General features: G+C 34.4%; 2 protein-coding genes across 3 annotated transcripts; one reads left to right on the top strand and one right to left on the bottom strand.

The window, feature by feature from the left end:
• Nucleotides 1-872: 872 nt before the first annotated feature.
• Nucleotides 873-3,439, top strand: LOC18036972 (maf-like protein DDB_G0281937). 2 transcript variants are annotated; one of them, XM_006425607.2, is made up of 9 exons: nucleotides 873-1,053; nucleotides 1,190-1,261; nucleotides 1,348-1,422; nucleotides 1,578-1,652; nucleotides 2,178-2,247; nucleotides 2,330-2,421; nucleotides 2,755-2,796; nucleotides 2,897-2,977; nucleotides 3,105-3,439. In XM_006425607.2, exons 1-9 carry the CDS (start codon nucleotides 937-939, stop codon nucleotides 3,180-3,182), a joined length of 702 nt encoding a protein of 233 aa, XP_006425670.1. In that variant the 5' UTR covers nucleotides 873-936; the 3' UTR covers nucleotides 3,183-3,439. The 2 variants fall into 2 exon arrangements, with proteins under 2 accessions (XP_006425670.1, XP_024036271.1); XM_024180503.1 differs by having other exon boundaries at nucleotides 994-1,053; nucleotides 1,178-1,261.
• A 1,190-nt stretch (nucleotides 3,440-4,629) lies between these two features.
• LOC18036971 (nucleolar protein 6) lies at nucleotides 4,630-13,050 on the bottom strand. The gene is made up of 26 exons (XM_006425606.2): nucleotides 12,704-13,050; nucleotides 12,458-12,619; nucleotides 11,859-12,024; nucleotides 11,610-11,726; nucleotides 11,379-11,512; nucleotides 11,148-11,298; nucleotides 10,939-11,006; nucleotides 10,345-10,443; nucleotides 10,075-10,190; nucleotides 9,417-9,591; nucleotides 9,220-9,330; nucleotides 9,054-9,132; nucleotides 8,817-8,960; nucleotides 8,588-8,701; nucleotides 7,978-8,099; nucleotides 7,808-7,890; nucleotides 7,588-7,712; nucleotides 7,378-7,495; nucleotides 7,087-7,224; nucleotides 6,609-6,705; nucleotides 6,384-6,509; nucleotides 5,782-5,874; nucleotides 5,591-5,696; nucleotides 5,200-5,342; nucleotides 5,035-5,121; nucleotides 4,630-4,922 (listed from the first exon to the last, which is right to left on the bottom strand). Exons 1-26 carry the CDS (start codon nucleotides 12,866-12,868, stop codon nucleotides 4,794-4,796), a joined length of 3,168 nt encoding a protein of 1,055 aa, XP_006425669.1. The 5' UTR covers nucleotides 12,869-13,050; the 3' UTR covers nucleotides 4,630-4,793.
• Between the last annotated feature and the right edge of the window lie 1,869 nt (nucleotides 13,051-14,919).

Raw genomic sequence — 14,919 nt, 5'->3', positions numbered from 1 at the left:
TTGTCAAATGAGCTCCCTCATTAATATTAAACCAACTAAAATATGTAGAAATAAAACTTTTTTTTTTTTAATGACTGAAATTTTTAAATAAAAAAAAATTAATGGCTTTATTTGGGAAGAGGGTGGGGAAAAATATTGGAAAGAAATTGAAGCTTAAAGCATATAATTACACATAGGCCTGCTAGACGGATTGGAAGCGATGTTGTTATGAAAGGCACCCCGTCACATGGCTGGTGCAATTTCCTAACAGGGATAATTGTCTAAGGCTATGTTTGGCACATATGATTAGACTAAATTAATTTATGAGATTAGATTGGATTATATTATATTATATAAAGTATTATTTTTTATTTGGTATAATGTCGAATAGCATTATGTTAAATTCAATTTAATAAAATAATAACTATTTCAATAGTTCAATTACTTTAAAATTATAATAATAATTGTCGATTTTTAATATACAATGTTATTATAAAATTAATAAGAGAATAGTTTTTTGTTTAATATTATTTAATTTTTTATATAAATTATTGACGTAAATTTTTTTGAAATTTAATCTTAAAATTAAATACAAGTGAAAAATAAATTATCGAATAAAATTTTATTAATTTGGCTTAAAATAAGACCTGAGAATTAATTTTCCCTAAACCCATAAAAGAATTTGGACTAGAAGCCCCAAAATATATGGACCAAAAGTTAGATTAATTCATTAATCCGAACTGTCAAGTACAGTATTAGATTTGATCACCCGCTGGTTTCTTTGAACACCCTCCCCCCCTTTCTCTCTCTTCTTCTTCTCTCTTAATCGGCTTAAAGTTGGTAATTTGAGTAGCTTTAGTGGGAGTATTTTGTAATTTCAACTGGTATTTATTATATTTGAAAGTGGAGGAACAATGGAACAAGAACTCCCGTGTAAGGAGTAGATGATATGAGAGAATGAATACCGCCTACGCAGCCACGTTTCGCACAGCTCATCTACAGACTACTCTGGAGTCTGGAACCGAGTTTGAGAGAAAGAGAGGGATGGCTAGAAGCGAATCGTCGCCGATTAAGGTTCGAATTATTCCTTTTCCTATTTAATTAGCTGCATTCACACACACGCACATATATGTATATGTGTGTGTGTGTAATATGGAAGGAAGCATTTCCATATGGTTTCCTAATTGTTAAAGGTTAGACTTCATGACAGATAATTCTTGGTTCATCATCAATGGCACGGAAAGAAATCCTAGCAGAAATGGGATATGAATTTACTGTCGTAGTAAGCGTTCCAGTGAGCATTCATTTTATACACACACACACACAAGAGCTCGTCCAGTCCAGTTTCATATCCGTTTATGATTTTAGACTGCAGAAATAGATGAGAAAAGCATTAGGAAGGATAAGCCAGAAGATTTGGTAATGGCTCTTGCTGAGGCTAAGGTATACATGACTTTTGTATTTACTGTATCAATCTTAATTTTTGTTACTGTCGTGTCTTTTGAAAGAACAACAGAACAACATTCCCTTCTACTTTACAGCTTGATAGTTATTAGTTAGCGACTCTAGTGTCTTAACATGATTATTTTTATCCTTAGGCAGAAGCCATCAGGTCAAGACTCCAAAGTGCAGGTCAACTAAATCCCACAACTCTGTTAATTACTGCCGACACAGTATGTTTTAATTCCTCCCCTTTATTTTCACATTATAATTTACTTAACTGAAATTGGCAAGAGTAACTGGTGCCTTATTCTCAAGGGATCTGTCAGGTAGCTTGTTAATGTCAAGTTCCTTAATCCTCTTGGGTAGTCACTATAGCACCGATGCACCTTCACCTAAGTCACTTTACCAGTTACTTCTCTAGAATGATAATGCACGTATTGCTTTGAATTTTTTAATGAATTACACATACTCATACATCATTCTCCATTTTCCTGGTGGCCAAGCAGACCTATATCTTGCATCACTGTTTTACTTGAAAATCTGCATTTCTCATATCTGGTTCCGGCTGCTGCCATTGCCATGTTGGTTGCATGCCATGTAGATCTACTTTACAGAATTTATATGTGCATACTATTAATAGAAGATGTTATCACTAAACATTAGGAAACAACATTTCAATCTGGTGATTTTCTGCTTGTTGGGAAATAGGGCTTATTTGAGGTTATTTCTTACTGCTAAATCCGATGGATTTTGAGGTGGTGGTGTATAAAGGTTCAATTAGAGAAAAACCGTCTAGCAAGGAAGAAGCACGAGAGTTTATCAAAGGTTTGCATAATCGGCTTCACGTTCACATCTTTCCCTCATGAGGAATTTAATCATATGCTGCCTATTTGTTGGCTTGTTGCAGGTTATTCAGGCAGTCATGCAGAAGTTGTTGGATCGGTGCTTATAAGCAATCTTAAAACAGGAATAAGAAAAGGGGGATGGGATAGAGCAGAGGTACAAGTTACCTGCACATGCAACCTATTTAATTTGTGCTTTTTTCTCATTACTGAAAATAAAATTTTTAATACTACATAGTTAATTCAAAGTTTGATTTTGCATTATTTTGCCTTATATGGTTGGAGCCATGGGATTTCGTCGGATTATTTGGACTTTAGAAATAAATCATCTCCTAGTTTTTGTAAAGTTTATAGTGCCTAAGATGTTGATAATTTTCTTGGAAGTTAATTCTGTCAAGTTATTATTTCTTTGAGAGTCTAGATACTGAGGTTGCCTTTCAGCTAATGGTTAGTGTTCTAAGATATCTATTGTCTTGTTTACGTTATACAGGTGTATTTCCATGACATTCCTGATGAAGTCATTGATAACCTGGTAAAATTGTTTTTACACACAAGCCTTTTTAGTACTTTTTCAAGAGCTTTTCTTTTTGCTAAAGGTAATAGTCCCTCTGTTGGTGGTGTGTTGCACTCAGATTGAAGAGGGAATTACATTCAATGTTGCCGGGGGTTTGATGTTGGAACATCCGCTGACTTTGCCCTTTGTTGAAGCTGTGGTTTGCTTCCCTCCCTCTCTCTCTCTCTCTCTCTCTCTCTCTCTCTCTCTCTGTGCATACAATGGTCATGAGAATTTGGCAATTACCTCCAATTCTTCTGTTATATGCATCAATCGGTATTTTGTAGGTGGGGGCAACCGATACCGTGATGGGACTTTCTAAAGCTCTCACTGAAAAACTCATATGGGAAGCTCAACAGCAATGAATTAATCCGTCAAAATTCAAGTACCTCTGAGTTGTGGGATTGAACCCATTATACTCATATCTGCAGATTGATTTATTTTTCCCGTTGAGAAGGCATTTTATTTGATATTCTCAGCACAATTGAACTAATAAACAATGATTCTTGCAAGTAATGTATCTTAGATGTGTTACAATATTTAACAATTGAACCATAAACTGCATGTAATGCATGTTTAGTTCTTTATACCCAAAGGGCCCGGTTTGTTTCCTGATAAAATCCAAGATGATGGATTGGTGATCTGTAGCCATTGAATTAGAAGCTTATCACTGAAGTTGATTCCTGGGACCACTGGAGTGTTTATAATTATTTCCAATTTGAAAAAAAAAAATATGTACCAATAAATAACGATTTGTAGTACCTTCCAAATAGAGGTAAGCAAACCAATAAGGATTTAGTAGATGCTAAATGAAAAATGTCTATATATATAAAGTCTATCATTATTAGGATCCCACATTAATTAGAAACCTTCAAGTCGAATCCTAATCTCAACCAAAACCTAGTTCTTAATAAAAGAGACTAGAATTTTATTATTATTATCTGAGCATCACTCGCTTTAACCGTGTAACGGCAGTTGAGGTTTATCGATCTTAAAACCTGGCCTTTTGCTTAATTTCTATATACAATATTATTATTAATTAAGTTGTATGATTATAGTAGTATTATAGGAATGCTATGTAAATTTTTAATTGCTTTTAGTTCATTGTTAGGATAAGTTATAATACTTTAGGCTTGCATTTTTATGTCAGACTTGTTTATAGTTTTCAGTAATTTTCTAAAACTACAATTGTAAATATGAAACGCTTTAGAATGCTGATCATCAAATGCGACACTAAGCAAGAAAAGTCCAGAAATTACTTGATTAATAAATGAAACTTCATGCTTAATGGCTTATTATGCCTGTTGTGGTCTCAGGAAATAAAATAACTATAAATTGGGTAAAGGGAAGGTAGATTGGTGACGGAAGCCAAATATTTTCGGTTTTTGAAGATTGTAGGAATTGGGTGGAAAGCGAGGACGAAAGCACCTTGTCCTGCTGCTGTGGTATTCACAAACAAATGCCCCACCAGTTTGCTGCCTCCATTCGCAGTTGCAAGCTTCCTAATTCTTACACCAACAAGGGCATTTTGCACGCTGACGAAGCTTTCAACACCAATCTTGGCCCAATACCCATAAAATAATCAAATGATTGATGCTCTACCTCCACCCATTTTTGCTTTAATTATGATCCTTTTCCAAGGCTTTGCTCTGTTATAAAAACTTTTTCTTCATACAAGGCATTTTAATTTTTATAATATTTGTACGTTATGTCACTTATGTGTGTCGCATTTTATCAAATCCTTGCTTGTTATGAACAGGTTTCCATAAAAGGCATGGCTAAAAGGCAGAGATAGTTGTGCCCATTCAAAACTATAGTAAAGTCACCGTGTATAATTCAATTCAATTGGGAGCTTCAGCCTTGAGGGTCGTCTATTATATTCATAAATATATTTTGATAAGCCAATGAATCATAAAGATTACATACAATGGTACAAAATGATTGGTTACCCTTGCGCCTCAAGAAAACAGACACCTTTAACTCATCAGCCTTGGGGCCTTGAGAAAATAAATATCCCTCACGAACCCTTTCCCCAGTTCGCCCACAGCTTTTAGCACACCAATTGAATCTGTTTCTTCTTCAGGTGCTTCCTCTCGTTCGCGTTTCTAGTAATATTCGAGGGTTCAGAACACGTAATTAGCTACAGTTGTAACTTTATAAAGATATCAGACAATATTCTCACAGGACATTTTGGTTATATGTTCAATTTTAATATACCTTTGACCCAACCCTCTCCCATGTTAGTCCGATGGCGTCACCTCCCAAAGAATCATACCACAACTTCAATTTTTTTGAGTACTCTTTCTGTACGTATAATAACAGCATGTTAGTAAAGAATCCAAATCAATATTAAGGAAAAATAAAACATTATAGAACACTTGCCTCTACGTCCCCAACAAAGCATCTTAAAGGATCAAAGTCTACCATCATCTTATTTTTAACTTCCTCTGAGCTTCCCTTCATTTCCTCAGGCACCAAGAATGGGCCAAAAGCCTTGCTAGCATTTACACGAGCCACATGCCTCCCTGCCCAAAATATGCAAATTAAGACTTGCATTAATCAAAATAAGAATATTTGAACAAACTGGACATTGGGATTGGGAAGGGGTAATATCTAAGAAATAGCCATTGGAGGTCATTTTTTTTTTCAATTTTTTCTATATTATTAAATAGGCAAAACATAATCCGATGTAACGCTAATAAAGCAGTCCATTTAGGAAAGATGCAAAAGTTAAAAGGTGTCAAAAAGCCCTCACTAGGAGTCTAGGATATACCTCTGTTTACTTCGGACGGGAAAAGAAGGCGACGTGGGTAAGGTAACCTGTCCCTGTGGAGAAGAACCACTGCATCATAATTGTTCAACGGTGTCCGGAAAAGGCACTGCAAGTGGAAAATAGCACTGCTGTAATGCATATAATCAAAAAACAATGAGTGCAATAACATCTGACAAAAGTTACTCACACACCTCCCATCTGCAAGAATCAGTCTGATCCTCCAGTATGAGTTTAGTCAATAAGTTTGCACTGCTTCGAGCATAAGCTACTAGCCTCTTTAGCTCCTGTTACATCGAGATAGCCACATGCCAATGAGGTAGGCCAGGAGCACCACAAGTAATAAGTCCACATGTATGCCACATAAATTTATAAGTATTGAACAGCATGTAAGCATAGGGTCAAGGAACTGCCAACATGAATTCTTACAATTGAAGAAGTTTCACCAAGGTGACCACTCTTAGTGGATAATTTAATTAAGAACTCTGCATATTCATCAGTTTGTCTCAAATTACAAACCTAAAAGCTGGATAAAAAATCGGCTTCCATGAATTTAAACTTTAAACAGTAAGTTTACAGAGAACAGGTTTGTGTGTGTGTTATATTCTCCCTTTTCTGGGAGGGGGATTGTATGGAGAATAACAAATAAAGACATAGATGATATAGAAACAAGTTTTTGGAAACAGCAGCATCCAATAAAATGTAAGGAGGGAGAGACAAATGTGAGGGAAAAAAAAAATTATTTAGCAAGCATTAAAGATATCAGCATCAAACAAATTTGGAAGGACCGACAAACCGTAAAGTTTGGCGAGCATGTGGTCCAAGCTTCAGATGCCTTGTCATAAGCAGTTGCCAGAAACAATGCTGGGTTTACATTTTGCACATTTTCTTCAGATGCTTTTCTACTTGACATGAAGTTATCCTGAACAATCATGATGTAATTAGAAAATGTTTTTAAAGCTTCAAAAGACCAGTAGTCCAGTATACATTATACAGTTTAATTCTCAATTGGAAAACCTACGTTAATCACTTTAAAGTCCTCTGGGCCAAAGTCATTATTTATGTCAACAACCAAAGCAGAAAAGGTCCAATCATACTCAGCTAGAAGACGCAGAAACCTAACAATAAGATAAGTTTTGCACAAAAAAGAATTGTTAGAGTTCCCCCAGGGGGAAAAAATAGGAAAAGGAAAGAAAGAGGTTTCCAAGCATTTACAGACCATTGTAAAATCAACACAGCAAACAGTCTCCTGCAGCTCAAATGTAACTTTTTTTCTTTTAAACGAAAGGAGCCTAAATGTACATATGTTGAATAAAACAATCAAGTTTCTGCTTGTTTGTAGGTCCATAGGCTTTGTCTGTTCTTAAGGTACAGTAATAGACTTTCAGGATATTGAAAATAAAAACAAAGAACATGCTGACCATTGTAGTAACCCTTGCTGGCCAAACTGAATGTATTCTCAACAAAAGACAATTTTAAGCAGCAAAACAGAACTTAACCTTAAGAATCCAGTAACCCGAGAGCACGGAACATTAAATGGTAAAGGCTTCAAAAACAGATACGCAACCAATAGTTCAACAGCCTCCTCTACCAAGCAAGCTGAAAACAAATGTGAAGCAGCCCACCTCTTTGCAACCCTTAAGGATATCAAAAGTGAAGTTAATATGAATTGATTTTTTCTTGGGAAGACAGGAAGTATTTCAATCATCACCAAAACTGAAAAGCATAAAAGCAGCAAAAGTAGAAACTGGATACATTCATTAGCTTACTAGTAGTTCAAGAAATCTCACCTAACAACTGGGCCAAATACCGGGTAACGACCCTGTAACCCATTAATCATGCTTGCATGCTGACCACGAATAAAAAGTATCTTGTCTGTTGAATAAACCCGCTTTGCTTTATTTCCATCTACAAAATGTAGTGGTTTCAGGATGTCAAACGTCAAAAGAACCTGAATTGCAAGTATGTGAACTAAAAATCATATATAAAACCGTTCTTACTTTCACTTTTCACTAAACTCAACCCTCTCTCATGCAAAATCTTAAGACGAAACGCATATCCAGACATGAAAATATCAGCATCATCCTCGGTAGCACTACATGTCATCCCCCATCTATTCTGGAGACTGAAATAATACCATCATCAGTTAGGACTTTCAACATATATACAGGTGGGTGTAGCAAATGAACATAGAAAGTTAAAAAGGTTAGTCTGATCTACCTCTCTCCAATTTTAATAAGGAAAGCAGATTTAGTTTTCTCTATTGCTACATGGTCCATTGGCCAATTCCCAGAGCCTTCTAACTAGATAAGAACAATGAAAATTTCAGAAATAATCTGAACATACATATTTAATGTATGAAGAAAAATACTATTAAAAAGTGATCATGCCTGAATCATAACTTCCAGTGGCTGAATGCATGATGGGGTGAGCTTATGTAGTCTTGAAACAGTATGTCTTTCATTGGCCAGCGGGTGAGGTTCAGGAGGGAAGACAGATGTGAACCTGAAAGCTGTCAATTATGATAAGCATACATGAATTTTATTGGTCAACAAGGGAGAGAAGGCTAAGAAAGATACAGACAACTAAAACTTCGGCTATAGTTATACATAATATGCCGACCAATCATTTTTCATTTTTCCAATAGCGCAAAATTTAAGCCACTCAGTTAATGAATAATGATAAGCATACACCAATATTTTTTGGCTAAAGAAGATGAAGATGTGGAGAGGCTAAGAATCATTATATTCATAAGGAACAAAACCACAGAAACAAATGAAATCAACTAGGAATTAAATCAAACTTTTCTCTATCCTATAATTTCAAGAACATGTTATTGCCTTCATATTAATTAGCAAGAATTTCATAGAGGACAGTAAATTTACTTCACAATAATTATACAGATACAATGATGGCACAGCAAAATGAAGGAAAGTCTAACATGGAAAGCAACAAAAAATAGCATTAAACAAAAAATTCTTTAATGCTAAGAGGTAATACCCGAGTCCAAAGGCTGCACACTAGATATCTTCAAAGGGATATCTTCAATAAGATGCAAGCGCTTTGATAAAACTTCAAATGCTTCAAGCAAACTTGCAGAAAACGATACAAGATCTGAAAAAATAAAAACATTGCTTTTGTAGAACTATATGATTCCAAAGTACAGGGAAATAAAACAAACAAACAACCAACCAAAAATCACAAATATTATAGCAGTGAATAGTATTACCTTTAGCTCCATGAAGCAGAGAGAAGTCAAGTTGATCAACTATTTGCACTACGTTTTCTTTCGATAGAGAAAGATGACGCAGAAGCACATACTCGATAATTCCTTTTAAAATGAGGTGTCTCGTCCACTGCTCACTTTCCCAAACTGTCAAGTTGAGAAACAAAATTGTTATTTTAATCATTGTTGTCCATTTACTGTCAACCAACAGCAACGAACACAAAAATATTAATGCCCAACCTGTGCTTTCCGCAATTGTACCATCTTTAAATCTGCGAAGCTCTGCCTTCTCCCCCCAAAACTTTCGGAACCTGAGAGCCTGGTGCAAAGGTTAAGTACGATAAATACTTGAATCCAAGAAAAAATAAAATAATAAAAAAATGAACATATATGACTCTTCAAATACCTCTTCTTTATTTTCGGCATTTGGACCAATATCAACTATCCTAAAAAGTTTCTCAAGAGAGCTCACTGAAATACCAACAAGTAATGGCTCCCTATCAAGTACTGCTAAGCCCTGGAATCAGAAAGAAAGAAAGGAGTTGATAGAAGACAGTGTATCAACAATATAAGATGTTTTGAAGTTTATACTTGATTCCATACATTTTCTATATTCCATTCCGAGGGAGAGTTTCTCCAAGTAACACGAATGGACTTTGCTCTGTCAACCAATCCTTGATTCAGCAAACTATGCACCTTCTGCTCATACAATCTCCAACATTCATCATCCAAACAAAATCCCAATGCATGAACCTCAGTATGTCCCCTCAGATTTAATCTAAAAGGGAAAATTTCATAAAATAAATGCAAAGAAGTTATTATGGGCATAAAATTGCAGCTGATCAAGAAATTAAAATCATAATGCAACTACAAGCAACGGTAATGCATTATTCTAAAACCTAGATCTCACACCAATGAACCTCAAGTTGTCTTCTTTCGTAACCAGTTATGCATGGGCAAGGCACTTGTCATCATTTTCATGCAAAGCTATTTGACTGGCAATATGCAACTTTAAGCTAATTCAGAAAAACTTGTCTGACCTTCGCTCTGGCAATTTTATTGACTATATGTTTAACAGTCAACTAGGCCAGGACCAAAAGCAGTCATCAAAACGACAATTGAAGTGTCATCCTTATATAGTGTACAAAAATCATTTTTAAAATAAAATAACTGTATTGTAACAAAATCCGATCGAATGTTGTGGACTTGCAATTGTTTGATCCAACCTCCCCACAAAACGTAGCAAATTAAACCAAAATACCTAACACAGTAGTCATATTTAGCAGGAAAGTCAATCTTGGTAAAAAATGTCTCCTCAAATCCACCATCTCCGCATTTATCCATGCACTGAAGTGTTGAAGCAGCCTCATCTTGGAGCTGAATGTGAACCAAAATTAAAAGAAAAAAAAGATCTTCAGGCACTTGCAATATGGTCTAAAAATATTAGAAATCCCAAAAGAGATCCACTTCCATAGATCCCCCCTTCTGAACTGTAACTAATCAATTCATCAATATGCTGGTTTAAGAGTACCTCACAGAATCCAACACTTGTCATCCGAAAAGCCAGATTTACTTGAGCGGATGGGTCACATATAACAACAGGAAATGCTTCCTTATATTGCAATTTTTCCTGCAAGCCCATAGTAATAATAACTCAAGTATGATAAATAAGAAGCATAAAGATGATCAACATTGCATATTTAAAGTCAGGTAACAATGATAGAACATCCTGAAGTGGAAACTCATAAAAATAATTAGCAGACTTCAGTGAAATTTGGGATTATCTCAATCAATAAGATATAGACAAACCCCTTTTGCATCCTCCAATTAGCTCCTAAATCTGATCAGAGCCATAACAAACTTTAGCAATGGTTAAGTGATTAAGAATTGCACAGCCATCGTGGATCTTATGGAGGAGAGCAACCTAGAGGATGCTCACACTAAGAACATCTCCACTACTTCATCTTTTATTACCGTGTATGGTGAGTCTTGGCGGCGTATAATGGAGTATTCACAAAAAACTAAATTTAAAAAAGAGAAAAAAGATAGAACACGCAAGAGATTCATATTGAGCAGCCAGAAGAAACCACACATCCATCTAGTAAGGAGCTATGAAGTAACAGACCTCCTTTGAAACACCTATCTGGCCTTTTGGTGGAAAGTAAAGCCCACGGTTCCACAATTTTGAAGTGGCTGCATACAAAAATAACAGTTGGTAATCCTGGTTATAAGATAATACTCCTCTAACAATTACAGTAACATTACCCAGAACTTTCTACTAAACTCAATTGTAAGGAAAGAGTATTAGGACTTCAGAAAAAGACCTTAACATACCAATGAAGTCTAGAACAACACGAAGTATCTGCAGCGCTTTCATAGAATTGTTAATTTTATCCAGACTCACAAGGTATGACAACAAGATAGAAATTAGATATCCATTTAAGCAATCGTGAACATATATCGAACTTCTCTGCCGAGCCCAAACCTACAACACCATTAACGAAGGTTCATGTACAAAGAAATTGCAGCAAATAATCAAAATGATTGAGATATCTAGTATTATACCTTCAGCAAGATTAAAGCCTCTCCCAGTTCCTTCCATCTGCTAATAGTTTTCTCAACATATTCTGCATTATCCTCCAGAAACATGTCTTCCAGAATACTACTATTGTACTTAGGTGTAGCCCGAGGAATACCATCTTCAGGATAATTCAAAACACAAGTAACTAACATATGATTAACATAACCACATAGCTCAAAACAAACACCACACTCAAACCAAAGCCAACACACTACCTTGATTAAAGGCACGAACATTGTTCCGCTTCAAGTTCAACTTTGCAATGTTGAACAGGGATGCTGCCGTAGGAATTATCCTTACAAAAAATCCAGGAGCCTCAACAGACTTCACGGCTACATTATTATTTTCCCCATTTCCAACAGTGTGATAAGGGTTACCAAAAGTTATAGAAACAAGAATCTCGTAACTCAAATTAATGCAATGTGGTCAACCATTTTTTCAAAAACATGCAAGGAGAAACAAACCTGGGTAGACAACTAATACAGGTTTTCGGGCCTCATTCTGCATGGCAGACCATTCCACCTTATCAAATGATGGGGAGGATTTCAAATGTTTTTTTATTACACATAGGTAAAGGCACCTTTTGGCATGATACCGGTGATTAAGATAATCTTTCTCATGGAAACACTCCTGTTGGCCAAAAAGCTCTCAGAAAATAAACTAATAAAAAGACCTAAAAGGGATGTATATATCCAAAGTACTGAAGCAGGCAAAATAGTATGGCAACTTCACAAATGCTTATATCTTCAGGTTTTCAAATAAAGTAATTCATCTCAATTCTCAAATCTAGCTGTTGCTACCCAACTTTTGGATGGTATATTCACACACATATTTTATCACTCATAGACTGATATATCATCAATTTAAAATAATATTCCACATATGTAGCATTATGTTTGATGGTATTCACCGTGAAACAACACAAAGCTTGTTGTTTTGAATAATGCATTAGCTAACCTAATTGAAAATCACACAATCCATCCATACTTCTTCCTAATTTTATCACAGTTAAATGGAAATTTATAATCCCATCTATACTTATCAGTTTGATTTGATAAATTACCTTTGGCAGCCCAACAAAAAGATCCACATTCACAGCAGGCTTGACTACACAATTTATTGAATAACTACCGCCAATTTTAAAAGTTTTGGGCTTGTTAAACTTGAACTCTACTTTGTCTGCACCAATGTCTCTCACAAAACCAGGAGCTAAATCCGCCGTAACCTGCACATATTGTTGACGCAACAAAAATTCTCAATTAAAATAAACGACTATATTCAATTGAACTTCATGAGGTTTTAACATTACCGGAAAGGCATCGGGGATTTTACTGATTGATTTTCTTACGGCCGACACGGTGTCGTCGACGAGCTTGGTAATAGCAGGTGCTCGGGCGAAGTGGACTTCTTTCAAAAGCTCTTCTACTTTGTAGTCCATTGGATCCGTTAACGTGACAGTGGTATCAGCATCCATTGTTGTTCGCCGGTGTATCGTTCCGTTGGGTAAACGGCTTTAAAAGGAGCTGACTGTTGGTTTATCGGCAACCGGTTATTACAAATTAGGGTTTAGTAGGGGTTTAGCAGAACAGAGGTGGCTGGCGGGAGAAAAACAGGAGCGAGAAAACGAAACGGCTGAGAATTTAGAATTGCGTTATTTTTGGGCCGGACTATGAACATCTAATACATCAGTGGAGCTTTTGACACCCCTCCAAAATCCTTGTAACACTCCTTTTAAATTATATTTTTTAAAGTTCCCCAGCTTAATTTATAAAATACTAACCCACAAACGACTAAGTATTTCTTTTAAATTTATATTTATAAAATGTATACTAATCCTAAAATCTTAAGTTATTTTCTTCTTGTCATATAATTTTTATCTCTATAATTCTAAATTTTTAAAAATCTCTTTAAAATTTTTCAACTAAAATTTAAAATATTAATATAAATTATGAAAATGGGATGGGTGTAAAAAAATTGTAAAAAGAATAATTTATTTAAATGCTTAATTAAATTTTCATTCAAAATAAAAAACAAATTAACTTATGTTTGGTTATTTAGGTAATTTTATAAGGAAATGGGTTATTTTTTGCCGCCCCAATAAGAATCAACAAATTTTACCGCATACTCACTTTTTTCAACAACTATCACCGTGCACCCAGTCCATTAAAATTACTGTTGGGTTATTCTTTGAATTAAACTAGCTATAAGTACTAAATTAGCTAGCATAACTCAAAAGAATTTAAAAATGAAAGTTTATTATAATAAATTAAACATGTCATTATAATAAATAGGATTTATTATAATATATAAGTATGTATTAATAAATTTATTAATATAATAAAATATATAAGTATGTATAAGTACAATAACAAAAAAAAATCAAACTCTAAAACTAAATCCACAACTTTATCTTCTTCTTTAAAAAAATAAAAAAAAATAAAAAAAAAAAACATCGAAGCATCAAATCCCATTTCTCTCATTTCCTAGTATGCACCGTAGCAACAGAACCAAAAAATTAATCTGAAAGCACAACAATAACAACAGTAACAACAACAACAACAGGTGATTCAATTTTACTGCACAAAAAAAAAAAAATTATTTCAAATAAATCATTCAAACCTAAAAACACAGCAAATAGTAATATGCAAGCCCAAAAATATTAGGACCATGATTTTACCACTGCCAATCTCCGATACTGTGTCTGCTAACAACTTAAACTAGTGGCTCGCTTGCGCCTCTTGGCGCGCTACAAAATTGGACTTTGATTGTTGCCAATGCTTGCGCCTCTTGGTGTACTACAAAAATGATTTTTTGGTGGTTTCATTTGTAAAAAAGTAATATACTTTGTAAATTTCAGGTAGATTGCTGCAAAAAAAAAAAAAAAAAAAAAATTGTATTTTTAATAAAAAATGAAATACCATCCAATCGGTCTTTTGTTTTTACCAATTTAGTGATGGTTGAAAACCATAAAAGTTTCTTAATTTGGGTTTCATACCTTAAAACAACAAATCTAAGATGAACAACAGAAAAAGAATGGTAATAGGAAGAAAAAACTAGAGTTTGATTTATTAAGGAAAGAAAAGAAAAGAATTAAGGGCAAAATGAATGAAACTGATATTTTAAGATGCATAGTGTGATAATGGAAAGAGAAAACACAAAATTGTAAAATAAAGAGAAAATGACTGAATGATAATTTTAGGATTTTTAATTTTAATAATTATTTTTTTTAGACGTACATATAGAAAAATTTAATGGATTCAAATAATCCCATCCTTTTTATTAACACCTATTTTTATTCCTTTAATACCTTGACGCCATCTTCTTCCATCTTCCTTAATAAAATCCCTCATTTTCCTGCACCAATACTTAGTACCAAGAAGGCAAGAATGGCTTTTTTTTTTTTTTAACTTTATGAATTTTATTTACCATAAAAACTCAATAACATTTGAAAACAAAACGCACATTTAATTATTATTATTTTTTTACCTACTATTCTTGACTCAAAGTCTCAAACCCACATGATCA

The sequence above is a fragment of the Citrus clementina genome, unplaced genomic scaffold, assembly GCF_000493195.1.
Source record: "Citrus clementina cultivar Clemenules unplaced genomic scaffold, Citrus_clementina_v1.0 scaffold_7, whole genome shotgun sequence".
Taxonomy (NCBI): Eukaryota; Viridiplantae; Streptophyta; class Magnoliopsida; order Sapindales; family Rutaceae; genus Citrus; species Citrus x clementina.
Note: the sequence above shows the minus strand (reverse complement) of the source record. Positions and strands in the feature narration are given on the sequence as shown.